Raw genomic sequence first — 27865 nt, forward strand, 5'->3', positions numbered from 1 at the left:
TCCCGATGGTGTTGCGATTTTGGTGTTCATAATTTACACAGCAAGTCTGATGTTTCAGCCCACGACCTTCGGTTGAGGTTTATTAGTCTGCGCACACTGGGTTCCTTTGAATTGACCCGCGTCCATGACAGAAACAGCACCAGAGGCACTGCTGGTACAAAAGACGACATTACACAAAGCAGAGTTGGAGAGCAATTTGGCACCACCAGAAATCAAAAACCACCACGCAGAAATGAAAGGATTCAAGCGAACGCCTCGTCATGCCCCTCATTTTATTTTCTCATGCACGGGAAAAAAATACGACCAGAGTTCAACTTAATCACGCACACGGCAAGCACGAGCAGAGCGGTGGCACAAGCAGCCACAACCATCATAACGGGCGTGCTGAAGTGCACCATCCCTGGGGAGAGAGATGGAGAGAATTTGATGAATGTCCTTGGTGATGGAGAAGCACAAATAATAACAAGCACTTCACAATTCAGTAGTAATCAATGCACCCCACCATACACCACCCCCCCCCCCCCCCACCAAAAAAATATGACAACATTCCCGACAATGGCCCCGTTTGGGCAACAGTCCTTGCTAGCAGCTGGCCTCTGCTTGTTTTGAAGGATTTGTCCCAAAAAGTTATTATATTCTCAAATAAAACCTCTTTCGGGGAATTGCTGGATGGAGTTTTTGGAACGAGATATTTCAGCCTAAAATGGAAATGCCAGATGGTGGGTGGCCGTGCCTTCGCATCTGCAACTCCCAGGGGTGCAATGCACTCCCACCCCTCCCATAAATTGTCAACTTAAGTCCCTTCCACTAGTTAAGTCCCATTTAAAAACAAACTTGGCTTACTCCGGGCCTTTACGAGTCGACTTTTGTACAGGTGTGCTGCTGCGCGTCTTGCAAGAACCCATGTTCTTCCTAAAAGAATATCATGCCCTTGTGGTGTACATTGAGACGCAGTTTCACGTGAATGACACCGCCCATTAAAACCCAAATATTGTAAAAAGGTGCAATGACAATAAGAACGACTAGGCTACATTGTTTGGACACACTGTATGAATGGAAACCAATGAGTGAAGTCCCCAGCGCACAACGACTCGCCTTCCAGCGCAGGAATCTCGTCACTCCACCTCACGAGGGGACCACGGGTGAGCAGGTAGACCGGCGTGGACACAGACGAGATGCTGCTGCTGCTCCTCCGTCGCTGCTGCTGCTGCTGCGTCACGCAGCCCCTCCAGCACCTCGAGTCCAGCTCCGTTGTCTTGCACACCAACATGTAGCAGTGGACGTAGAACTTCAGTGTGCGGGGAGGGGGGGGGGAGTGGAGACGGCAGGGGAGGATTAGCGGCCATGTACACAGATGGCGTAACGATGCACCAATTTCACCGGTAACTTGCACACACACACACACATCTTCGCCCCAATAGGACACTCACGTGGTGTGCGTTTGCCATTGTGAAGGAGAAAGCTTTGAAACTGAAGCGCTGCATCGTCCGGCTGGCCGTGTGGTTGTGGACGTTCGTGGCGAGGCACCTGGGGTCGAGATAAAAAAAAACGTCCATGCAGCAGTAGGGGAAATCGGGCTCAAGTGCAGCTCTAAAGCTCCAAGCAGTACCCATGAAATGGAATGCAGGACAGTTCCAGCAGTGGTGCCGGCCACATCAACTGCTTGTCATCAAGAGCAACGCGCAGGGGGCCTCTTCTTGCCGTCGTGCAGCGCCCGAAGCGTGTTCGCGGTGTGCGACGCGCGCGATGATCGGCGGCATCATGTCTAACGTTTTTACTCCGTTTGCTAGGACCGTCTTCAGGAATTGTGCAAAACGTCAGAAAATCGCGCCCGAGATGCGCAGTCTAATCGAGACGTGCCAAGATTTAAGATGACAAGCCGAAAGATCATTCATGCATGATATAGCTGGTCGAGTAGGACAGGTATTGGGCCCAACTGACGTTTAACATTATTACCTAGAAACTCCAAGTTGGGTTACTTAACAAATTCCATGTGTATCAATTTAAAACCAGTCAGGCGGTGGCAATCCACATTTTAGGAGATCAATCGCCAAGGAGCTAAAACAACCCAACCAGCACGGTGAAACACAAACAAACCGACATGGGCAAAGTGGAAAGACATTCATCTAGCAGCAGATCGATGGAGGGGTCACCATCAGATTGACAGGCCGGGATGCCGCCATAGGTTTAACTGCCTGTGCGATGTCGAATAAGCAGGCTGTCTCCCAAGCATGCCAGTTTAAGCAGTGGGCACATCTTCCTATGCACCCAGCGGATAGACGCATCAGGAGGTTGCGTTCAGCGTGTGTATGTTGAACGTCTTTCGCACTGTACGTAGTCAACCATGCTAAAGCATGTGCGGGGGTGGGGGCAACTAAACTAAATAATAAAATAAATCTGTGTCTTCATCTAGACGATTTAAAAGTGCACGGCTCCAATAGCTTCCTAATAAAATCGGAAGAGCGTTCCAGACGGGCTACAGACGCTCCTATCAAAAGTGCACGCGATGCGGTGACCAGCATATCTTTGTTCGACAGCCGGCTAAACAGCTCGCTGCTGCGAGGACGGGGCAACAAGCGTCTGGCCAGTTTTGAAGGGAAGGCGACCATACCCCCCACAACGGGTCTCCATCGAGCGCCTTCGAGTGACGGGGCTCCTCCCTTCCTGCCATCGGCAAGAAGCCGGCCACAATTCCAGGGGGCTACACAACTTATACGGCTTAAAGTTCACGTGCAAAAAAACGACATTTCCAACTCACCCATCAGAGATGAGGTAGTGCTTTACCAAGTCCTGGGAGTTGCTGGTGGGCGTAGCGTAGCAGTCTATGGTGAAAAGCGCGAGGTCAAGGCTGCTTTTGATCGACACCTGAAGGTACAAGTATTGGCCCAGCGACACGCTCAGTGGGTACTGGCTGGGAGAGAGAGCCTCCGTAAACTGTGCATCCATGTAGAAATCCATCTTCAGATCCAGGCGTGCATAAGCGATCTGTTCCAAGGACATTTTAGACCAATTCGCCTTGAAGACACCTTGACTCAGCAACTTGAACCTCGGAATTTTGCATCTGCAAAAAAAAAAAACTCCATTTGGATTCAAATCAGTCTTACATATTACCCCAACCCCACCTGTGATGTGGTGAACGCTCACATTGCATTGACGAGGATGTTGATGTAGTCGTACGTCACGACCATGCTGCTATCGGCAGTCGCAAGGGTTACAGTTTGTGTGAACACAAAGTCACTTTCCTTTTCCTGCAAAAGAAAAATTACACTTTAAAACAAATGCCACCAATCTCTTTACAAAACAAAAACAGAACTTCCAGCCCAAATGGAGATTATGCCAAGGGGAAAAAAATGTCAGACATAGGTAGCAGAATGGACGCGCCTTCCAAATCACAAGCCCAAGTTCAACCCTGCCCTGGCCAGAGTAGACGCAGGAAAACATTAAACAATCAAAGTTAGTAACAGGCCCACGAGATACCCACTGGGCGAGTTAACCGTTGTTCGTCCTATGTGGCTTGGTGCCTAGCAGTGGTCAGACGACTCAAGAGGTCAGTCAGGTAGAGCACAGGGGCAGCACTGCCAATACCCTGGGGTTCCAGACACCTTGGGAAAAAAAAGGGGTGGTTCAAGTGTAGTACGCTAACAAGTCTCAGCCTTCAAGGGCTACCAAAACAAAACTCAATAGAATGGGGCTTTGGTTTTGAGTGTAATTTTTTACAAGTTTCAGAACGTGCACTGGAAGTAGTTCGTTGTATTTGTTCTCCACAAACGGGATGAATTGTGGCGCTAAAATGATCCAAATGGACATCTTTGTTTCTCGACAGTGCAGGTTGCGGTGGCACAACTTGGTTTCAAAATTGGTAAAATGGAAAAATCTATACAATTGCAACCACCACGAGCAATATAATTTTACTTTTTGCAGAGTACCACTAAAGGGAAAGCCTGGCAAACGGATCTTTGACCAAGGAGAAAATCTGACAAATCGAACAGCATGTCCATTACGAGCACTCCACGTGAAGAGCACACTCCCCAATTCGTCAAAACGTGGCCGAGGGAACCCTCCCAACGCGCAAACCTCAAAGTCGGTCCCGCAACCGGCGAGCGAGACGTTGAACGTGACGAACTTCCCATCGTCCCGCAGCGCGCAGCCCGCCGCCTGCGTGCGCAGCCTGAGCGAGGCGGCGCCGTGTCCCAGGAGGACGTCCTTCGGGATCCTGGCGACCATTCGCTCATCGCGGCACTCCACCTCCATGCGGCCATCTGGGGAGGGGCAGGGGAACCACGCGGTGTCAGAGCGCGCGCACGTGCACCACGCGCTCCCCCCACGTGCACCACGCGCTCCCCCCACGTGCCAGCGATCGTTTGCAGGGTTTTTTATTTGCCATCTCCGAATAGCGGTATGCACTCTACGTGCGTGCTACAAAACAAAAGGGAGGCGTCGTTGGAATTGATACCAAGAAGTTTATATTCAGAAGGCGGCAGTGGCAAAAAAAAGTCGCGGATGATCTTTATACAAACGGAAGTAGCCAGAGTTAAGGGTGGTCAAAAAACGCACAAGCATCACAAATGTGCATACAAAGGGGAGGAGGTGCATCATCATTTGTCAATCAACATTATATTACTAGGGCTGAATTTAAGCCAAAGCGAAAACAAAAATTTTGTATTGATTTTATTGTTAATTTATTGGGGCTGTTGAAAGGCATCAAGTGACACTTGAGACGAAGGTTTGTTCACAATTGGAGACCCGCAGGTCACAAGACCCCTCTCCACAGCCATCAGAATGTGAAATATCCACCAGCACTGGATCCAGGGCTGTAGTACAGCACGTACTGCCCTCAACGCTCATGAGCAGGAAACCTCGACTCGATGCATAGGACAGTTGACTTGCCCTGCTCGCAGCGGTAAGCCCCATCGGAGAATCTGCACTGCGACGCGGGGCAGACGGTGGGTGCGCTGGTCAGAGTCCGGTTGCGCTGGCACGTGTAGAGCAGAGAGCAGTTGGAGTTGTAAAACTCAGCGTTGATCTGTTCACGGAGGCAGTCAATGCAACAAGGGTAACATTGTCAACCAACTCCAAAGTTGACTATTCTTTAAAATTAAAGAACGTTGTGATTTTTTAAAATGCAGCAATATTCCAGTTAAATGCTTGAGAAACAATTTATTGCACAAGGAATTTTGGAAAATAATGAAATAATGCTATATCTAGTAAAGTCTCCAAGTCTCTACACTCAGCACAAATTGCATTGGGATGTTTTTTCTCAAGAGCACAAATTGGGATGCGGGACAAAAACCAGAGCACCTGGAGATAAACCCACGCACACAAACCACCATCTCTGCAGTGAAAGATTCCCGAAGAGTAGAACGCTACCATCTCCTGGCTACACCACAATCCAAATACTAGCACCGGGATCAAACTCGCTTCGAGCTCGGTGAAATCTGACAAGACTGGTCCACACGGCAAGAGCCTCGGCCAAGACATAAAACACCACGAGAAGGTTCAAAAAAATTCATAGAGTGCCCTCCTCGCGTTGCATTAGTTCCACTCCATGGGGGTAAATTCCTAGGGGTGGGAAATTGAGAGTTTAGATGTGGAACTTATTTTGCACCGTACGTAGCCAATCGTGCTAAAATTGGTGGTGCAGGGGTAGTGGTAGTAGTAGTCACACCCCCCCTGGTTAACGAGAGCGGCGTCAACCACGTTCGGCGCGAGTCGTGCACCGGGTGGTAAAAGAAGCCCCCGCCGCTGCTCTCCTCGACACAGCCACAGTCCTCCTGCGCGACACATTCGCCGTCGTGCTTGAAGTAGCCCACGTGGCACTGGCAGCCCTCGACGCAGGGCCAGTCGCAGACCACCTCCTCGTCAGCCGTGGCGCACGAGGGGGGACACATCTGGGCACACAGCGTGTACTGGCTGTGGGGCGGGCACGCGAGCTCTGCAAACGGCAGAACACGCAGAATGTTGGAAGGACAAATAAAACTCCCCGTTAAAAACCTCCAGGGTCCTGAAGTGTATAAGCTGCTATGGTCTGGTGTGTCCCAGAGCGCTTACCGCACCCTACATTTTTTTAGAACTCACCCCAACTTCGGACGAGTTAGATCAGTGCCGTCTAAAGCAACGTTACCATTACGTTTTTTGTCCTTCCCCCGCACCTCCGATAAGCACAATTGGCAAAGTACTGTGCAAAAGAAGTTCATACATACCACGATGTGAACCAAAAACTTTCACCCCGTAAGGCTCACCGAGCAAGCGCTTTTCTTAAGCAATACGTGATAGCTCAAGGTGGCGTATCGGTATCACGTGAAAATTCAGAGCAGCCGAATATTAATAGGAAAAACCCTTGAGAGCAAAAATCCACATGACCAAGGGGAGAACATGCAAATGCCATATATACAACATGTTTACAGCAGCAGGCGTCAGCATCGGGATCAAGCCCCACGACCTCCAACAAATCGGTGCGTCACCGCTCACCGCAACGAGCGGCTGCCCGCCACTCGCCGACGTAGACGGAGACCTCGCGACACAGCGCATGGTAGTCGTGCAGCAGGGCGCACGCCGCCGTGGGCTCGTGGCCGCCCGGCAGGGCCGCGTCCGCCACGCAGCTCTGGAACCACCAGGCGGGGGAGCGCACCGCGTGGCAGGCGGCGAACGGCCCCGTCGGGTTGGTCAGCACCCAGCAGGCCCCGCTGCTCGCGGCTGGAGCCGCCCACTGGGGCGTCGTGCCCAACGCCGCAGAGTTCCTCAGATCACAGCTGCAACAGCGACCACGTGGTAGGGCATCCCCCCCCCCCGCCAACATTTCCCAAGTGCACAGTGCAATTACCGGTACATTTGCCTTATCCATACAAGGCTGCATTGTGGACACGCAACCAAACTAAAAAAAAAAATCTCCCACAAGATCCGAATAAAAACTATAAATATCATAAATCAAAAGCAGCACTTACTTGGAATTATTTGGAGGAGCGGCCCAGCTGTTGGCAAACGCCACCACGTCGCCGAAATCGTCCTCCCTGCCATTGTTGTTGCCGCACAATCCACCGGTGCGGTTGGTCAGAGAGAGCACCTCGATCATGGCCGTGCCCCTGCCGTCATACCTCACCAGGTACGGCTCCGCGATGCTGAACAAGACCACGTGCCCAGCGCTCTCCAGGACGACAAACGAGGCAGTGGCCACAGGGAGGTTCCTTCGAATGCCGTCAACCTGCCAAAGTTAAAACAGAAACCATTACAAACTCTACATGCAGGTTCACTCACCAGAATGGATGTGGCAGCCAACGACAAACAAGTTTGAAAGCCGGATCAAGGCATCCTTAATGTGTTCTCAGGATAATGAGAATAGAAGCCGAATTAGCAGCACAGTTCTTAACACGAGCACAACACGCTTACATGACATTGGTGGTGGGAATTCTGATACAAGTCATTCCGGATAAAAGCACAGGACATCTTACCTCACCGGGGTTTGTGCGTGTACTGTATCTGCAGCGTGTACTGCGCTGTCAGTCAGTAAAATTGTTACGAGCAAAGGAAATTGCACGAAAATACGACAATCGATCTATAGACACATCCCCACTACAGGGAGAAGACAGTTTAAGCCTCCACATCTTTGCCAACAATCTCAATTCACTTACCAGGTACAATGTGAGCACACTGGCTCTAAAAAGGTACAGAGGCCATCACTTGCAGGAAAATTCAAGGTCATAAGAGATCAGGAAGAGGGTGGGGGCATCTATAAACAAACAAATGTCCTCCAATTGCCTATTTTGGCAAATATTGGCAGTGGAGGGAGAAAAACACGTTACCCTTCACATTTTTGTACTAAATAAAACCAAAATTAATTTTTCCCAAGTTAATTTTGGGGGGGTTAGATTGCATAAATGTCGTTAAACTCCCCACAGCCAATAAGTAACGTTTGTCACATAACCAGCACATGCAAATTCGTTACTAGTATACACCGCTGTGTTGGAGAGCAAATCCACAACACTGACAATCATCTTGCAGTTGGTTTCTCCGGTCAGGAGGGGGTTCTCGTCCCAGTCAGAGTTGCTGGAGGGGGAATTCGGGTGCCAAGGGGTGCCGACTCCAAACTGACAGCAGCAAGGATTCCACGGGAATCTTTTGGGAATTGAGCCACGAATCCAATATAGATGGGTCGGGTTAAGCTAGATTACCAATCAATATAGTAATTGGTCAGGAGCTGCATTTAAGAAGGAAGGCTCATCATTGTTCAAGGATGCTTAATAGTGGACAACGTGTGACAAATCATTGACGATTTAGATTCTAAACGAGCAATTTGTTGCATGCGAATTTGCGGTGGGTGTTAACCGAACACCTTCACGGAACGGTGGAGGGGATTAGTCGAGGACAACAGCTTTGGGCTCTCACAAAAGTGTCATCACGTTCCGTAAAAAAAAACAAGTTCATTTTAGCTCTGCTAGGTCAAATGTTGTTTGAACATCCAATTTGGTAGCAGCATTCTCAATAGGCGACCTTAAGTGGCAAGGTCGACAGGGATCCAATCGGAGTAACTTGGGCCCAAAAGACTGGGCTCCTCCATTCACACCCCCACCACAATCTGAACAGCCAGAATTGGCAGTGTTCAATTTAAGGTAAAAAAAAAAATTCACGCAAGCAAAATGCTCCGTAGGACAAAGCGACAGATAGAAGCGTTAGACGTAACAATACAGATGCAGACGTACAGAGGGACAAGAGGGAAACAAAGAGGGACATGGGAGTCCATGCTCGTCTTCCTCCCAAAGCCACATTCCCCTCAGCACCTCCTTCATCTCGACTGCCATATTCCAATTTCTGGTGGATGTACAACAACCTCCCCTATATAGAAGTGGGTGGATAAGTTGCGCAATCGTTGCTGCATTCGGCCATGCACCCAGCAGCCAGGGTTCAATTCCTGCCACAGCTAAGTACGGACAGAACATGCAAACGCCAAATATACAGCAGGCGTCGATCGAACACGCGACATCCGGCACACCAGGCGAGGGAGTTGGCATCTCTTCACCACGATGTCGTTTTACTTACGTAGACGGCAGTGCCCCTCGCCAGGGTGATGGTGTCCGCTCCTTCCGTGATGTACAAGGCCACGGTGGAGGCCGTAGCGGAAAGCGGCTTCTGCTCAAGCCTGGCCACGACGCTGCAGCCCGGCTTGGACAGCAGAGTGAGCAGTGTGTAGTTGCACGCGTGGTGGACGTCAAATGTCATCCCGTCAAAGGTGCGGTAGTGGGAGTCACCCACGGTGTGGCACTGTTCTGCAGGGTTGTCGGATACAAATGAAAAGGACGCTCCTCCCGATGTTGCCGCAATGGAATTTTTTTCACGATGGTGAAATAAAATTCAATGACGTTTCTCACGATGTCAGTTTCGCAAATGCCATTTTTTCTGGTTGTGATATTCTTACCCCCCCCCCCCCCCCATCATATGCCTCAGTCAGGTAGGTAAAAATAAATAAATATTAAGTAATACATCATAAAAATAAATAATAAAATAGCTATAATAATAGAAATAAAATAAAAATCACGTTTCGGAGGCAACACAAGTCTCCGTCATCAGGTGGGACCGTCACAGCTAGATTTACTGTATCAAGCGAGGCAAAATTCCAAGAGACTTACTTTTCTTCGGGACGCAGTAACGATTCTCATCTTTAAGGACGCAGAAGCCCTCGCAAGGGAACGGGCTACACACGACCCTGCGGCTTGGTGTGCATTTGCACAAACTTGTGCAGTTGGCGTTGCGAAATGTGGATCCAACCTAAAAAAAACAGACAAACGAGGAAACCGTCTACAAAGCGTGGGTTTCTACACCAGACGTCGAGAATCCAGTTTGCCTTTCCACACCCGACTGTTGATTAAATTAAATGAACATTAATGATCTTGGATTATCAGTTACAATTATGTCATTGTCCAAACTTCCTTCAAGTAAAGCGCCAGGGTGTTATACGGCTTGACAGTCGATCTTGGGCTGCTCCACAACGAATCGAAAGGATTTGTCACGGCTCTGTGCATAGATGTAATTAAATCCAGCTCTTGAAGTCAACGAACGCAGTCCACCCCTTCGTCATCAACTCCCTCCCCAAAATCAACAAGTATGCCAAGCGGCGAACTCCAGATTCGTACACAAGCAATGATCATGGTCGTCTCCCTCGGTACACTCATCTCGTAGCAACGCTTAAGGACTTTGGTCGACGTTTAATTACGAATATTTGTCGCGTTAGTCCTCCGACAGACTTGTTCACGCACAGAGGCCATTGCTGACTAAATCGCTCGACAGTTTCTCATAATTATCTAACTTGCATAACAGCTTTTAGAGCAGCAAGTTGGCCCTTCCCAGGCTCCAGTGACTGCCCACAAGCCATGGGTCACTGCGGTACTGCTACAAGCTGTAAAACGTTCACACAACCCCATTGGAAAAACTCGCATTTAGCGACGTCCCCCCCCCCCCCCCCCCGCTGGCAGCCTAATACCCACCTTCGATTAGCAAGGTTGGTCTATGTAATGTGTGGAAGAAGTTCATATACACACACACAATCACAGGTAAGTTGCTGCATGTACCTGGGACAGCTGCCACTTGGCTAGACCCACAGCAGGACATCGAAAATGACCGAGAGGTGATAAGGAGCAGAATTGCGGGAAGGAATTCCAAGCGCCCTTAAAGAGATAAAAAAACGCAAACCGCGTAAACCCGCGGTGGCGCGAGCCACCCCCTTCTTGACCGACAATCTCGCCTCGTAGTAGCGGGCGCCGTCGATGCACCCGCACTGATCGGGCAGCACGCAGCGACCGCCGCTCCAGACGAAGCCGAAGTCACACGTGCAGCCTTCCAGGCAGGGCGCCTTCACGACGCAGTCCTTCTCGGCCTGCAGGTCGGTGCACGTGGGAGGGCACGAGACGGCGCACGTCTCGTGGTGGCTGTTCTGCGGGCACGCCGGGGCCACTGGCGAGACACAAACCAAGGGGGGGGGGGTCAAGGGTCGCCGTTTGACAAGAGGGAGCGCGCGGGGGCCAAGTAAAGCCTCCTCCATCCCCCCCCCCCACTCGCGTGCGAGGTGTCAGGCAGATCAAAGTCGGTCCAGAGTGCTTCATGTCTGCATGTTGCTCGCAAATTTACACACTTGCCCTCTACGCCATTCTAAAAATATGACGATTAAGAGGTTTAGACAATATAAAGGTAATTTTATTATGTCTAAACAATAATAATAGCAACGATATGTATGAACATGCCAGATTGTTGCAGGCAAGTCAACTCAGGAGACGCAGAGCCAAGCTCAGGGATGACCGAAAGCCGACCCAGACAGGCCTTTAGACGTTTCTTGAAAGTAGCAACGAGCACATTTGATGTTGCACGTGCAAAGGGGATAGTTCCACACCAAGGAGGCGGACAGCAGAGAACAGCTGTGAGGCTGTAACAGGGTGTCCCCAAAGTAGATTTGCTTTGACCATAAAGAGCCATTCTGGTCACCATTATATTTATCAGCAGGGGCAGCTTTCATTGCAGGACAAATGTAGCGCTACCCCAGTGTAGCCCTACAATTCCTTGTTAATGCCACGGCTGCCAGAAAGGCCTCTTCTACCGTCTGTAACTAGAGCCCCTCCAGGAGGATACTTGGCATAATATTCCCACAGGTCAATGTATTTTAAAAGAGGTAAATGCTCTAATGTGGCAGTAATTTTCTTCTTAACAGAGCAAACCTTAGACAACGTCAAAATCTCCTGGAAAAATCCCACCCATTCAACCTCCACTTCTAAAACAGATCCCTTAAATCTGAGACTGTTGAAAATCTCGACGGGGTTTTTCCCCCCACATGGTTTCGGCATCATATCCGGACACACTGAGGAGGTCAACGAACCGAACTGCAACAGAAGCTCCCAAGCGCGTGGAGTAAACAATGAAGACGTAACAATGCACACCACCACACGGCAACATCAAAACACGTGGCACAACCCGACATCACCAGCACAGCCCCACAACGCGACTACCCGCCAGTTGTAACCGTTTTAGAACTCCCAGCAGCAGCTTCACCTTGGAGAGCGAACTCGTCACACACCATTCACGTCAACCGAACCTCGTTCATGCCGAGGCGCGCGAGCGCTTGACCCTTACGGCAGCGAGTGCTCGCCCTCCAGTCCCACAGCGGCACGCCGGCGAGAGCGCAGACAGCAGCGTAGGCCGCCAGCGCCCGACAGGCTGCCGGCACGGCGGGCTCGAGTGGCAGGTCGGCGACGCAGTTGTCGTAGTGGGGGACGACGTCCACGACGCCGTGGCACCGTCTCAGCACGGCATCGCCCAGCAGCCTCGCGCAGCTGTTGTTCAGGAGACGCGCGTCCACGACCACCGCTGCACTCGGCGCTCCTTGTTTAAAGCCACTGCGAGGAAAATCGAGCGGACGCAAGCTACGGGGAATGCCGACCACGGCGGCGCAACAGTTGGGGGGCACAATTCGAATTCTAACATGGAGCTTCGCCGGAATCGACAGTTGAATCGATGGTGCCATGGGATTTTAAACCTCGTCCACCACCACCCCTGCCTGCCCACAACCCACCCATCAGTAGAATGGTGGGGGGTGAAGTGCGGTCACGCGCTCTTCCAAGACCTTATGGCCAGAACTTTAGAGCGCGGCCAAAACACCGACTGGGAGGGGTTTGCCGAGAGGGAGGCCGAGGCCCTGCTCACTTGCAGTGGCACGGCAAAACCTTGCAGGGCTGCACGTCACACATTGTTGGCAATCACACCCTGCCCCCCTCCCCCTCCTTTTAAGTTCAGCACCAATTCAAGTACACAAATTTCGCAAACGGTTGCATCCACGAGGACGAGCGTTCGACACCACGCACCAAAAACAAAGCACCCCCCCCCCCCTCCTTACGCGTTCCAATCGACCGCCGCCGCCGCCCATGCGTCGCCGAAGACCGCAGCGTCGCGGGCGATGGCTCCGGTGGGCAGCCTCAAGTCGTCGGCAGCGTCGCCGTTCATGTTCCCGCACAGGCCGCACACTCGCCCCCAGTAGGAGGTGCGCACTCTGACGTACGCGTACCCCGCCCCTAAGTCGAGGTGAACTTGCAAGCCAAGCACGGCGGCAGTGTCGAGGATTAAGAAGCTGCCCGAATTCGCTACGACCAAGAGGTGGGAATCTCTGCTCGGGTACATGAACGGAACGCCCGTGGGCATGCCATCAACCTGTAGGGCCAAAACGAAAGGGTAATCGCCACATTTAGAAGACTGAAACACAGTAAACGAAACATAAAGCGTTGAAATTAGTCGTAGGGACGGATGCTCACCAATAAATTACCAGAACGAAACAACTTCAACGTTAATCCGTAGACCGACACGTGGACTTCCAGCAGCTCGGAGCCCGTCCACAAGGGAAGCAAGGGCTTGCTCTTCACGAGCACACTCCACGCCTCCCCAGATTGAGAACCACATGGCTGGGGGAAGAGAAAAAAAGAATTGGGATGGAGTGCACAGTAAATGTACAAAAGGAGAAAACATTTCCAGGAGAGCTGCGAGGATGACCAGAGTTCGCGTGATGGTTTTATCGCTTCGTGACGAGATCAGGCAAGATATTGTGGTTCATTTGTAGCCAGAATTTCCCAGGACTGACGCTCTCCCACACAAATCCACCAACAATGCCACCATCTCACACAATCCTGCAGCGTAATAAAGGCCACAATGGCAATCTACAAAACAATAAAATGTACAAATCTGCATTTTTGAAAAGTGGCTCACAGGTTGCGCCACGTAATTGCAACATTTGACCAGTTTCCATAAAAGGGCCGTGGCGTTTTGCCACGCCCAACAGCACTGGCTCCGCAAACCGAGAGCAAGAGGCCACGTCACCCACCTCACCTTCGCCAGGACGAGGTGCTGGGTCCCTTGGTAGGTGTACGGATAGCCGTCAAACGTTTTGAAACGATTCGAGCCTCCCACGTAACACGTGGCTTTCACAAGCGGGGGAGGACAGTGGAAACAAGAGACGGCAGCTTTAAATGTGACAATTGGCATCTTCAATGCAATTACAGGAAGTCTTCTACTGGCAGATTCAAGCCATGCCTGTGCAGAGTGCCAGCCTGGCACGGTTCATGAGGCATCGGGCTGTTTTTTTTCTCCAATCCAACAGCAGAGCCGTGCGCAACGGACGTCACACGCAAATGCTTGTAGATGACACCGACACTCCACATTTCGCGAGCACCATATTCTAAACCACTTTTTATTTTACCAGGAAAGGCCCCCGGAGCTATACAGTTATTTTTCCGAAGCGACCTGACCACAAATGATAGCTCAGTGGCTTATCATGTGGAAACGTAGCAGACAAATACTCCAAAACGCATGATGTTGATTCTAAATGTAGAGGAATAAACAGGAGGACCCAGAGAAAAATCCACGCGACCACGGGGAGAGGCAGGACACGCAAACTCCAAATATACAGCAGGCGGCAGGTCAGGATAGAACCCATGACCTCCTGCATATCAAGCAAGGAAATTAACACCACTGTGGTGCCCATTCATCCAGACATCGATCTTTAGTCAGCGCACACCAACAAGACATTTCAACACCCACCCCCCCCCCACCGATGGCCTAGCACAGGCGTCGGATTGCAGGGCCGTCGTGGAAGGGCACGAGGAGCTCTCGCGCCATCAACGATTGGGGCAGCGCCCTACCCCATCTGGGATGGCTGCCATGGACGCCGTCCGCGTCCACGCCACAGTAGGACGTGGTGGCGTTGTGCACGTACGGCTGGCACGAGGCGACGTCCAGACTCATGCACGTGCACCGCACGCTGCAGTTCCCGTCCATGTACGAGTCGCCCACCTAACACCGCACGCGCGCGGAGGCAATGGGGTGGACAACGGTAATGAAGTTGTGGTTCCATGAACCCAGAGACGATAGTGGCACCAATTGCTGGCACCACTTGCCGTGGCAAAGTTTTCGGGATTCCGATTTCTTTATGCGCAATTGGTGTGATAGCCACTCAAGACGAGTGGGTTGGGCAAATGAAGCCCTACCATTAGCAGCATACACAGATTGGCAGAGATAAGGCAGGCGCAACCTCCAACCTGGTAACAATTCCTGCTATGACCGATGGGAGAAATTTCCCCATATTAAAATCAACTGGCGACGAAACGATGAAATGTACATCACCGTGGGTAGAACCTAGTGCACAGTAGCCAACGCTAAATCGGGAGGGGCGAACACTGAACATCACTCTTTACATTAATAATAAGAATGGCAAGGCTGCTCATCATGAATGTGAAGAGCTCAGGCCACCCAGCGGTACGAATGCGTACGCTACCTCGTGTCTGGCAGGGCCAGCATGAACGTGGCGGTCCAAGACCCTCTACAGCATCACTCCCTTCGAGTGCGGTAACTGCCGGGCAGCAGCCAGTGGCAGTAGCAAAGAAAAATCTATATCCTCACCGGAAAGTATTTCCCACTGCTTGTGCATCCACACTCAGAAGGCAGCACGCAGGAATCCTTGTCCCAGATGTGCCCAGCTGGACACACGCAGCCTTCCCGGGGAGGGTCGCCACAACCGAGCTCGGCGTTGTGATCGCCGCAGGACGCGGGGCAGGCGGAGGCCACCGTGGAGTACACCGATGTCGGGGGGCAGCTGTGCACTGGGGGGGGGGGGGGGGGGGGGTGTAGAGGGCACACGAGACAACAGCGGAATGCCGCGATGCAATAAAAAAATCGGATAATTACTGCGTATTTAAAACCAGCGTTCAGACGGAACGTTTTGGTTAGGACTCTCAATATAGCAGCCAGGAACACCATATCGAGTTCGTGGAAGAATCAGGAAGCATCCCTCCCAACACTCTCCCATTATTAGGCCCAATCTCAGCACTGATGCATCTGAACTATAAGCTCAGACAATAAGAACGCACACGTGTACAAGGGGGGGGGTCCATTCCTAAACCTTAAACCAGTCTTGAATACACGAGCCGAGAACAGAGCTGGCCAAACTCCCCCACCTTCCAAAAGGAAATGCTCCCCCCACCCACCCCCCCTTGCTCGGACGAGTCCAGCGTGCCGCCTGCCGATACCGTCATGCCCCTGGTTATACCGTCCAGAAAGTCAGCATGTTGCGATGTGCATTGCAAGGATGTGAAATGAAGAAATCCCCAGTGTAGAGAATAAAATCAACTTCCATCCTCGTGTGCGGCCCTGCATCACTGCGTCTCAAACAATGGGGGGGGGGGGGGGGGGGGGGGGGGAGAAGCCACGCATCCGACAGACTCACTGCAGCCAGTGACGTTCCGCCAAGTGGCGTTGACGCGTCCTCCGGCCGCGTAGCAATCGTCCACGTAGGCCTGCAGGGCCCGGCAGAGGCCCGCGTGCATGTCCATGAGGTGCTCCACAGAGAGGTCGTAGACGCACGCCGCGTGGTAGGGTCCCATGGCCACCGTCGCGCTGCACTCAGCCAGGGGACCCGACTCTCCGGCGTCAAGCTCTTTGCACGCGTCGGCAGAACCGAACAAGGTGCCGGCTCTTTGCTGGCCAAAACGGCTCGACGACCCGTCGTCTGGAAGCCCGCTGGGGGAAGTATACGAATATTTAATTAGAAAATAAAAATGCAGCTTTCGCGACGTGTTGGGAAGATGGCGAACGGCAGCATCGTCTCGTCTCCACCGTCAGCGTGGCGATGTGCCGTGCACCGTATTTCGCCAACTCCCGAGTGTTCATTACGCGGGAGAAAAACTAGAGCACCAAGAAAAACAAATAGTGCAGGGGGGGGGGGGTGTAACAAACCCAATAAGATGGCGCAAAAAAAGTGGGTGACTCCATTTGGTCTAACACCTTCTGCCGGGCAGCCAGGGTAGGAGACACCCAACACACATGGGGGGGGGGGGGGGGGGAAGTTGAGCATGTCTCTGCAATCCACCAACCCTGGATGACCGGTATGTGCGCCCACCGCCGTGCCAGGCTAAACTGGCACGAGCGTGCGGACGGCTTTGTCGAGTGTCGTCATCCTTCCCACGCACCGCCGACTAGAGCGGTTGGCTAACGTACTGTGCGAAAGAAGTTCAACATACGTGCACACGTATGACAAAATCCTAAGATAAATTTCACATCTACCGTTCTGACGCAGTGTTTCATCATGGTTACTGCGCAAGGGCCCAAATTCTAACCGTGGATGAACACTACCAGCCACACCAGGTGCACGTTAGTGCGCTTCAGAAGCATGTCAAGACACCAACTGTGTGCACACACAGGTCGGCATATGTCGATGGTGATTGACTGCAAGCCACCAATAACACATATTGCGGTTTTTGCACCCAAAGGACTAAGTGTACAAATGTTGAGAACTGAATAACCAAACCAATAGACACCCATTGTCATTTATACAACTACATTAACACCCCCCCTCCCGATTGGCTCGGTGACGACACCACATTCACCCCCTCTATTTAAGACCGAAACATTTGGCTCTACAAATCTGGCTGTCGCCTGATGATGCTGGTTGTAATTACAAGGTGAAACGTTGTACTCCAATTGTAAATGTTGTGGGTTTACTCTCCAAAAACACCGGTGTGGTGAACGAGTAACCAATTGGCATGTTTTGTTTACATGACAAGCCTTACCAATTGGCTGCGCCGAGTGGTGGCGGGTTTAATGACACATTTACACGATCCAACCCAAAAAAGCCTCATATGGATAATATTGGTCGAAAGCCTAAGTGTTAAACTGCCGTTACAAAACGTTATTACATGTATATCATTGTTGACCTCAAAAGTAGACCCACCCATGCAATTTGGCACAAGGTGTGAAGTTTGCCGAATAGTCTACCTCGTCCGCTTCTCACGAGGCTTACATAAACAGAGCAAACGCACCTCTCCCCCAAAAAGTCCACGATCCAGTAATTTCCAAACAGAGCTCCGGTTGTGGCACTAAAGTCCGGGGCGGTCCAATCATCGGCCACGCTGCCGTCGTAGTTACCCAGCAAACCGCACGTCATACTCCCGTAGCGGACCGGGTTTTCCAACTCGACGACAACACGGGAATCGCCTGCGGAAAACAACGAGACAAACGTTATTCGCCGCGTCATAAGCAGGTTTATCAAGGTGTGTGCACAGGTTACACGTGAATTTAAAAAACAGTTTTACCGAATTTCACCGAAAACTCCAGGTTTGTCCTCAGCACGTGATCGTTTTGCGATTTGAAGATGTGGAATTGGTACAACGGGTCCCTGTATGGCATATTCACAGCAACATCGTTCACCTAACAAAAGACAGTATACAAGCCATTAAGAGAGCCGGGTCAGTGTCAATGTGAAGTTACAAAATGTTCAACATTGCGTTAAAAAAAAAACTGGTCGTTACCCATGCTCCAGAACTGTCGAGCACGACTTGAAATCCGTGCACAAAGATCCACGCCTTCTTCGTCCAGCTCACGGTTTGTGTTCCCCAGCGCTCGTTCTTGGCATAAACAGCCCATTCGTCGGCCGTCTTGTTGCACGTTCCTGCCAGCAGGAACGGCTTGGTCCCCATGTAGTCGAAGCGGAGACCATCAAAGGACTTGTAGTGCGGATCGCCGCCACCGCAACCCGAAGCTGTGGATGCAAAAACAACGGGGGGAGGGGGGGGGGGAGACGCACAGGGAGACAACGGCCAGAAGTGGGTCAAGGTTACGTGAACAAAACGCGCCGAAATGACCCATGACCAATAAATCCCACCATGGTGGTGTCAATGCATCGAAAGGCAACAATTGGAGAGGCAGTTCGTGGCATGCAAGTAGTGTTTCTCTCACCACTGCTGGCAGATCAGCCTCCACTGGAGGAAGCTCCCCCCCCCCCCCCCTATGGATTGTATGCATGGAGAACTTTTGCACCATACGTGGGTGGCCGTGCTAATCGGAGGTGCATGGAGAGATTAGTTGGCACACTCGGCCACTCTGGCCAGACTCTCTAGAAGTGGTTCTTAGCCTTTAGAGCCTTGCACATCCCTTTCGTTCTCTATTGTAAAAATGTTAATAAATACATCTGTTTGATGGCAAAGTAGTTGTACTTACGGGTCCATGCTTAATTTGTGTTCGATGATTTACCTTCTAAAATAATCTGGCATGTCTCGCACCCCCAAGAAAGGGCATCTCACATATCCCCAGGTTAAGAACCACTTGCTTGAGAAGGTGCAAGTTTACAACCCAACTGAATTTTAAGTCTTGTGCCAACCATAATCATGTTGCAAAAAACAACTTATGTTCAATTTTATTTTCAACACGACCACAAGGGTCAGACGAATCCATTAAACACTTACAAAGTATTATCCGAATACACCAGTGTATGCAGGCATCAAGAACATATGGACAATCTATTGTATTTAACAAACTCAATGCATCATTGAAGATATATAACCTCTGAAGCGTATGGAAGCCACCAGACAAAACAGTTTACTCAGACTCCTGGTAACATCCTCAGTTATTTTGCGTGCAATCCGACGCGATTACATATCGTGTGCAGCACCTCCAATTTGCAGTTGGTTACACAGTGTCAAAAAAAGTGCACACATGCATACACGTGGGCGTGGGAGCGTGCTCACAATAGTTTGACAAAACTAAATTAAACGCCGAGAAGCAGACGATTGCAACAGACGCCACGTACCGAACACGATGCGCTGAAAGAAGAAAATCCACGTGCACTCCTCGTGGGGCTCAGAGTCGACGCGAGTGGCCCCCTGCACCACGGCCCCCTGCACCACGGCCCCATCCAGCTTCATGCAGTAGCGCGTCGCGCCCCGGAACGTGAACGGGGGCGTGCTGACGGAGAGCTCCCTCTCGTCGTGGGGGTTCACCCGCACCCTGGCGCAGTCGGAGGCGTTGATGCGGTGCGCGAGGCGGCCGCTCTCCACCTCGTAGAAGCGGACGTGGGCCCTGGCATCGAGGGTGGAAACGACCTGCGACAGATGAACGCAAAGGTCATCCGCGTCCACGTCCCTCGCCTTTCAGTCCCTCCACAAACATTTATTTATTATTACACATCCAGCTGCTACAGATTTCCAAGGACGACATACTTGCAGTATTCGTTGGTTCATCATCCTTCCCCCGCAACTCCGATTAGCACGGTTGGCTATGTACAGTGCAAAATAAAGTTTAACATGTATACACTGAAGAAACTTTGGATCGGTTTCACTCGGCTTCTCATCAGCAGTCAGGCTTGCTTGAAGCAATCCTGGTGAACTACCCAATTCCGAATCAAGTGTATACATTTCCATAAATTGTTAATTGAATGCTCCGTCATCTTCAATCTACGTGCGAATTAAAATTATCAGTGCACCATGTCTTCACTAACCCACACGGCAAAGCATGGTATAAACAATGCATCGTGAGCTTAAATAGTGCCAGAATTATTTAGTTGCATTGTTACACCCTTAAACTATAACTGGTGGGCATAGGTTGACCGTGGTTGGGGCACCGCTCAGAATCAAAATCGGAGTCTTTACTCAGACTGGAACAGGAAACCGATGACCTATCAAGCTATTTTTCAGATGTCCAGCTGCAAGAGTTCGATTGGCAACCATGGCTAAAATCAGTGGTAAGCAATGCATCTTAAACCAGTCCCGACCCTCGGCACTCCACACCAGCCAGCAATGCAGCAGCGTGATAAAATCCCCAAGACAGAAGGGCCATGCGGGAAGACCTCCATCTAGCTCAGCAATAGATTACCAAAAGCCTGTACACATGCACAATCTAGCGGTCTACAACTGGACGCGTGACAATGTTTTGCCTTAGGAGAATTAGAGGTGCCATTGCATGTCAACGTGTAAATATTTACCGGGTCGCTAAAGGTCACGATGAAAGTGACCGTATCGGCATAGGTGGCATTGCTGCTGATGGACATCTGGACAGGTGCCAGTGGCGACAGTTTTTCCAGTATTCGTTGAAAGGGCAAATATGAATCTGCAACAGCAAAAGAAACACGACAACTCACCAACCTGGAATATACAATGGTCAAAATTAGGCTTCAGCAGAAAAGCACAAATGATTTTTATGCAATTCCTTACAAAACCATATTATTAAAATATTTTTTTTAAACCCAGCTTACCCGACACCACCACCGTGATGCATCTCAAATCACTCTGCTGGCTGCAGTTGGAAATGAAAAAGGAAACGTGTTAAACGGATACCAACTCAAATACGAATTTTCAAAATGTTAATGGCAAGAATTCTACTTCATGAAGTTGCCACTATGCTTGAAATTACATCACGGCTACTGGCTTTGTGTAAACATTATTTATCACGATGCCTGGATTAAGATTTGAGTATTAAGACATTTACATTGAGACGTTAGGCATTTTAGCATCTCGAAAATTGCTTGGCCATTTAAAAAACACCTCTTTAAACTTCACCGACGCGAGTTTTCCTGCAGTAGCCCGTGTATGACGGTGCTGGGTTCGAGTCAAAATATCCAAAAACAGACCCGGCAGAGTCCACCGCAAAGAAGCAGATCAAGTGCTTCCCCACATCATTGGAGGCGATCTTCCACTTGAGGTACGTTTGGAACAAGCTGGGGTCCTTGTAGTTTCTGGCAACACTGCCAGTGAGAATGTCTTGTCCATAGACAACCACGTGGGTAATGGAAGCACTGCAAGACAACACAAAGATGACCCCCCCCCGGCCCCACGCTCCAATCAAAGCAGTCCACGTTACACAATACAAAATGTCACGATGCATCAACCCATTGGCTTCCCTGACCAATGCGTAGGAGACTGCTCCGCTTCCATTTCCCTACTGCCCATAGTGCCACGTGGATGTATACAACACGAGGATTGCTTTGTGTTACACAGGGCACCGTAGTTCAAATCAAGTCCTCTTGCAAATAGCCATCTGGTAACCCCAGCGGCTTTGTTGACCAAGCCTGGCTGTTGAAGAGGGAATATGTCGAGACCGGGGTCCAGTCTTCTCGCTCAGCACAAACACTGCTGGATCCTATTGGTCTGGAAAGCCAACGGGGCTGCGGGCCAAATAAACACGTTTAAATGTGGAGGCACAGAACCGCGTGTCACCACTTGTGGGGGTTATTTGACCATACTTCACCACACAAGTCAGTGGGATGATGAAGTTGGAGGGGAAGGGAGAAAGACTGCCAGAATCCAGTTCCGATATCGCTTCACCACTGATGGGACCTGTGGCTGTGGGATCAAATTCAGGTCACTGGGCTCGCGTAGTGCAACGTGCCACTACTTTACCCCAACAGCTGAAATATTTGCATATTTTGGTCGCAGAATTGTTATGCAGACTGTTACCGAAGCTACGCGCTGCTCCTCGTGAGGCACATGGCACTGGGCACGCATGCAGCGCTGGCAGGGAGCACTTATTAAAACGCGTGCATTCTAATATTTTAGTTACGCGCACGTATGATTAGCATCAACCTCGCGGTCCATGGGCAGAGAGCCCTGTAGGTGTCCACTGCACATTTCGGCATTTGATTCGAATGCAAGTACTGTAATTACGCAACCACTTGCAGAGTAATCAACCAACGCAGGAACTCACTCCGCCGGCGGCGTCTGGAAGGTCACCACGTTGATGGGCACGTTGAGCGTGCGGCCCACTTGAGTGCACAAGGAGGCCCCCGGCAGTGGCGTCAAGCCTACGAACGCTGGCTTCGAGGTGCAGGGGAACCCCGAGTATGAGACTGGAGGACAAAAGGATGAACGATGCTTCGTGTTAAATCATTAAAAATTTAATTTCCTTTGGGCCATAGCGTGTCAAATCATTTGTAAAAAAAAAAACACATTTCAGTTCGCGAAATGTTAATTTTGCCCCTTTAAAAAAGTGGCAATTTTACCAAAGAATTGTCAGCCAATATGAACCAAAAAAGCCACAAATGCGAGTTTGGCAGCCTGCAGAGGGACACACGGACGCACCGACGACTGTGAAATGCAGCGGCACGGAGGACAGCACGTCGTACGGCCCCTTGGCAGACTCGTCGAGGTGAATGGTGGACGCGGGAGTGTCCTCGACCACGACCGTCACGCCGTACGTCCCGGCGAGAGGGAGACCCCTCGTCGGCCCCCCAAACCTGAACACGCACAGATCCTAGGGGCGGGGGGGGGCGTGGCACCGGGGGGTGGGGGGGCTGACACGACGTGACAATGGGGGCCATGCGAAAGCCCGTTAACAACAAGAGGCGCTGGGACTACAGCGGTGCGACGAACGAGGCCACCCGGTTCAGTCACAACTATGGGGGCGAGAGAAATAATCGCCTCGGGTTAAAAACAATGCGGTGAGCATAGAACAATTAAACCGATCACTCTTCTGGTCTGCATCTCACGAGATGCGCATTGTTTTTGTTTGACACGTTACGCTTTTGTCACCACGTACATAAAAATCGCCTTCTGTCATAGCATTAGCTTTTTCTCAAATTATGCCAACATTAACATTGGAAATAATTAAACAAATATATAGCCGACTGAATCAGCAGTGGTGTGCCAGCACCAATAGAGAGCGCATTCAGCGGTAACGTGGAAAAAGGGGTAAGGGACCGTCCATAAATGACGTCACGAGATTTTGGAGGATTGACCCCCCCTCGTCACACGGCGTCACAAGTCACACCCCTCCACCACCCCCCCAAAAAATAAAACATGCTTCAAATCGCTTTAAACTCTTGTCATTGTAGTGCGCATTTAATGTGGCGCTGCACTGTTGTTGGAGAAACAATTTATTAAGTCGATTTAAGTAAGTAGAACGTTTTCTATATTTATTTAAAGTTGCGCATTTTGATGTGACTTCACATTTCTCAAACCCCACCCCCTCGTCACACATCGTCACAAATGTCTGACACCCAAGAAACACAAAATGGGCAGCGTTTAAGCAATGGACCCAAAAGAAAACGCGAGTACCACGTGCCTCCAAGAGCTGAGCATTGGGGAAGGTGCCGCAGCCGCCGTCCTCGCACTCGGGGCCGCGTGCGTAGCGGCACCTCACGCGGTCCCCGTCGGCGTCAGACGCCACGACGCGCTGCTCGGACTCGCAGGCGCCGTTCACGCTGCACGCCACGGACACGCGGGAGGGGGAGGGGGGCGTCAGCAGGATCGAAACTCTTGACACAAGGCGCGATTAGAAAACACGCGCGCACGAGTAATGCTGTAAAAAATAATAAAATATTTTTTGTTTTATTTTATATCTACGTGGCTTTACCGAAAGAACCAAAGAATATGGATTCCTGTAGTCACGAAAGTTTAGTCAAAATTTCTCGCCTGATATACAGGAGGTCGTGGGTTCAATCCTGACGATGCCTGCATATTTGGAGTTTGCACATCTCTGTGGATGAGTCTCTGGATTTTTCCCCTCCACACTTCGAATCAACATCACGCGTTTAGATTATTTGGATGCTCTACATTCTCACGAGACGAGCCACTTCGTTTAGCTGTCATTTGTCGTCAGGTCGATTCTGAAAGCGAGCTACATGGCTCCTGGGCCTTACCTGGTCAAATGAAGAGCTCAGTTTAGGGATCGTTAATATTTGTTGGCAAGGGATATCAGAACTGGTCCTGCCCAACATTTGTGTCCTCAACCTGCACCGAGCCACAAGTTCCAGGGTGGGGTAAAATTAAAACCCGCGATCAACAATTGGCGTGAAGTGTGGACTTGAAACGGTGAAATTCGTAAATGACTTTCCTCCACAAAGTCTCACTGCGTTTGCGCGGCGCGCGTTACCGGAGTAGAGGGGGGAATGCGACTTTGGGGGAGTTGTTGGACTGGTTCGTGTCGCTCCTGGTCCTCGGGTCGATGCTGGACGCCAGCAAGTAGCCATAGCTGTCGAGGGGAGGCTTCGTCTCCGTCGCGCTTACGAGCGACGCATTGCACCAACAGCAAGACCTGTGCGCGACAATGCACCACTTTTTTATTTAAAGCTTTCGTGACTGCAGGGATTCATCTTCTTGGTTCTTTCGGTAAAGTCACGTAGAATGGAAATAATAAAATAATAAAAATAAAACAATACAATAATTCTCACGACGGTTCGGCCACAATGCAAGCAGCCGTCCTCAGGTGAAGAACAGAACAGACTCTGTCGTCTCGACAGACCTGTTCTTCACCCGAGGACGGCTGCTTGCGTTGTGGCCGAAACGTCGTGAGAATGATTTTATGTTTTATTTTTATTATTTTATTATTTCCATTCTACGTGACTTTACCGAAAGAACCAAGAAGATGAATCCCTGCAGTCACGAAAGCTTTAAATCGAAATGCATCGCATCTCTTATTTGTTACATGGGGGAAAAGATGTCGAGCGGCATTGTTAAATAGATGCGGGCTGAAACATCCAGCCAGTCTATCAGATTGCTGGTACACAGTATCCACAATGTCTAACGAGCTCACCGCAACATCCCAACATTATTACTCCTATACGCGCACTAGACACAAGACCACGGTCTAAAATATTACCAACCAGATGAAAACCAATTTTGTCGTTGCGGTTCTCCATATCGCAGCTCGACAACAATGATTGTAGCCCTCCTTGACATTTGCCCACCACTCCCAAGAGCGCCTGAACGTCATCTCGCAAGCCAAGCAGGGAAACGATGCTGGTCAATGCTTGGATGGGAGACAACTTGAGCTTGTCACTCATTGCAGGCGTGGAAGTTAGGGGCGGCCAGATGGCAGCCGCACAAACGGATTCTTAACCCTGTGTGGAGCATGGAGTTACAAGCCCCCCTCCCCCTCTTATTGGTGTGGTTCTCTTCGGGCATTCCGGTTTCCGCCAGCATTCAACGCATTAACACATTTGGCCAAACATCCCCATGCTGCACCTTTTCGAGTTCCCAAGCGTCCTGGTTGTGGTGTGGCTTAGGACCACATAACTAGGCGGTTAAAAGCACGATGATGGTGAGATCTTAGAAGGCAATCAGGATCGATGCCTGGATAGTGCTGGAATGGACCTCCATGACCTAAACCGGCATTACAGGCTGTTGCTGTGCTCCACAGAAGGAAACAGAAACCCCGCACTGTAGTACTGTGCTCAATGTCTAATGCTCCACACAGAGTTCACAAACCCCCACGGTGAAGCATGGTCAGCAGATCCCAGCCGGCCACGAAGGACGTGGGGGGAGGGCGGGGGCTAGCCGAGACTTATCCATCAGTGGCCTGACAAAGGAGCCGTGCGTGTGCACCACTGGCACAACGAGACGTGGCACACGTACCGGTGTTCAGCCGTGCCACCCTTGGTTAACATCGTGAAGCTGCTCGTCAACATTTTCCAGCCATCGCCCTCGCTGGCCCCGGCACATCGGTATCTTCCCTGCACCTGCGGCTCAGCACTCCCTGCCGGGCAGCTCCAGGTCTTGTTCAGCGAACAGTTTGCCGTCGAGTGCAGCGCCAGGGAGGACACGATGCGAATCTGCGCACACACGCACGGCAATCTTGTAGCGTGCTCTGGTGTGAAGAGAGGGGGGAGGGGCGTGCTGATACTCGGGTGGGAGCGCACGAGAAACTAAGACAATGTTCAGAGATAAACGGAAGAAAGGGTGAAGTGTGGATCATCTCTGGCGGCTTCCAAGACATCTAGCCAGTGTAGACGAGGACATCCAAAGCTCCCTCGAGTTTGTCGAGGCCCTACCGCCAGCAGTGAAGCCAGCGGCGCAATTGCAGGGCCTCGCCATGACCACCTTGTTGACGAGTTGGCGAGTGTGTACACTCGTGTATTGTGCGTGAGTTCTCACCACCACTCCATGTGTAAGAGTCATGTCTGTACCAATGTCTACACAAAAGGAGACGGAGCCCCCTCCACGCTTGCGGGGCCGATGGCCTCAGGCCGCGCAGCTCCACTGCAGCCTACGATCACCCAGCACGGAGCCGTGGAACGCAGCACGACCTTGATGCCCAGTTCACGGGCACGACGGAAAGACTCATCCCAGCGAGGCACCATTCCTCAAAAATTAACCCGTAAAAACTAAGTTTTTCACTCTAAATCCTTTATATGCGTGGCGGCTAGAGTCCTCTCGTCCTCTGGCTTGAGATGGCTGCCACCTATGGGTCAGATGATTGTCTGCCAGCATTAAGCAATTGGTAATTACATATTTTTTTTAATTTCCCTAAACAGTGTAAAATTTTGGCAAAAAATTCTCACGAAAATTAATTGTCACGTACAACGAGTCTGTGTGGAAAATGTCAGCTCGATTGGATCACGGGAAGTGGGTTAAAAAACGACCGAAAGATTTGCACGGTCGTAAGCGCGCAAGCAAGCAAGTGAACTTAATATAAAGGATTTTTTTTTTAAATCACCCGGTTCAGCCACCTCAATGCAACACCGATAGCGGTTTGCTCTACAGCAACAGCACAGCACGACAGAAGAGTGGGCGACGTTGTCGTACTCTCACGAAGCCCTCGAGAGGCGGCGTCGAATCGTCTGCCTCCCAGTGCAAGGTCCCGCCGTAGTAGCCGCGGCCGTGAGCCGTGGCGGCGACTCCGACGAGAAGGGCGGTGGTGTACGTGAGCGTGACACAAGACGCCCACGTCGCTGTGGCTACTTGCGTCATAATGCTCAATCCCGTCCGGAGCCTCTCCCCGCGCGGTGCTTTATGGCCTCGCCTTTCATCACGGCCGCGCGTGCGCTCATTGGTTGAGCCGTCACGCGTTCCACGTGGACCGGATGTGCCCTCGTGCTGCGTGTTTAATTGCCACGCTTCCCGAGTGGGCAAGCCGCTGATTGTGTATTGTGTTAAGAGTGAGCTAACAAGTTAGACTTCACTCTGCAATGCCTGACTTGTTTTTGCTTAATGGGATACAGGCATACACGTTGCAGCGCAAGTGTAGGTCGTTAAAGTAATTATGATTAATTATATTTTTTACACTGTATATAGACTTTGATTTATGTATTTTTTCCTTCCATCTGTGCAATTAAATACCCTTCAGTCAACCAGGTTAATTCTCTTTGAGA

General features: G+C 50.8%; 1 protein-coding gene across 1 annotated transcript; it reads right to left on the reverse strand.

Annotated features, from left to right (window-relative positions):
- Positions 1-54: 54 nt before the first annotated feature.
- On the reverse strand, positions 55-27464 carry LOC133353459 (IgGFc-binding protein-like). Its single transcript, XM_061569723.1, has 34 exons — positions 27300-27464; positions 26130-26326; positions 24649-24810; positions 23839-23977; positions 22857-23028; positions 22483-22624; positions 21410-21574; positions 21035-21075; positions 20765-20889; positions 19595-19886; positions 18318-18547; positions 18102-18216; positions 17829-18003; positions 16238-16530; positions 15415-15614; positions 14658-14808; positions 13846-13937; positions 13278-13424; positions 12866-13176; positions 12106-12368; positions 10730-10938; positions 9618-9756; positions 9031-9257; positions 6942-7198; positions 6469-6749; positions 5718-5932; positions 4888-5023; positions 4075-4259; positions 3145-3248; positions 2759-3061; positions 1431-1527; positions 1096-1288; positions 328-400; positions 55-148 (listed from the first exon to the last, which is right to left on the reverse strand). The coding sequence occupies exons 1-34, from the start codon at positions 27462-27464 to the stop codon at positions 55-57; spliced, it is 6090 nt and encodes a 2029-aa protein (XP_061425707.1).
- Positions 27465-27865: the final 401 nt, after the last annotated feature.

This window comes from Lethenteron reissneri, chromosome 44 (genome assembly GCF_015708825.2).
Source record: "Lethenteron reissneri isolate LAM-NWPU_2019-01 chromosome 44, ASM1570882v1, whole genome shotgun sequence".
Lineage (NCBI taxonomy): Eukaryota > Metazoa > Chordata > Hyperoartia > Petromyzontiformes > Petromyzontidae > Lethenteron > Lethenteron reissneri.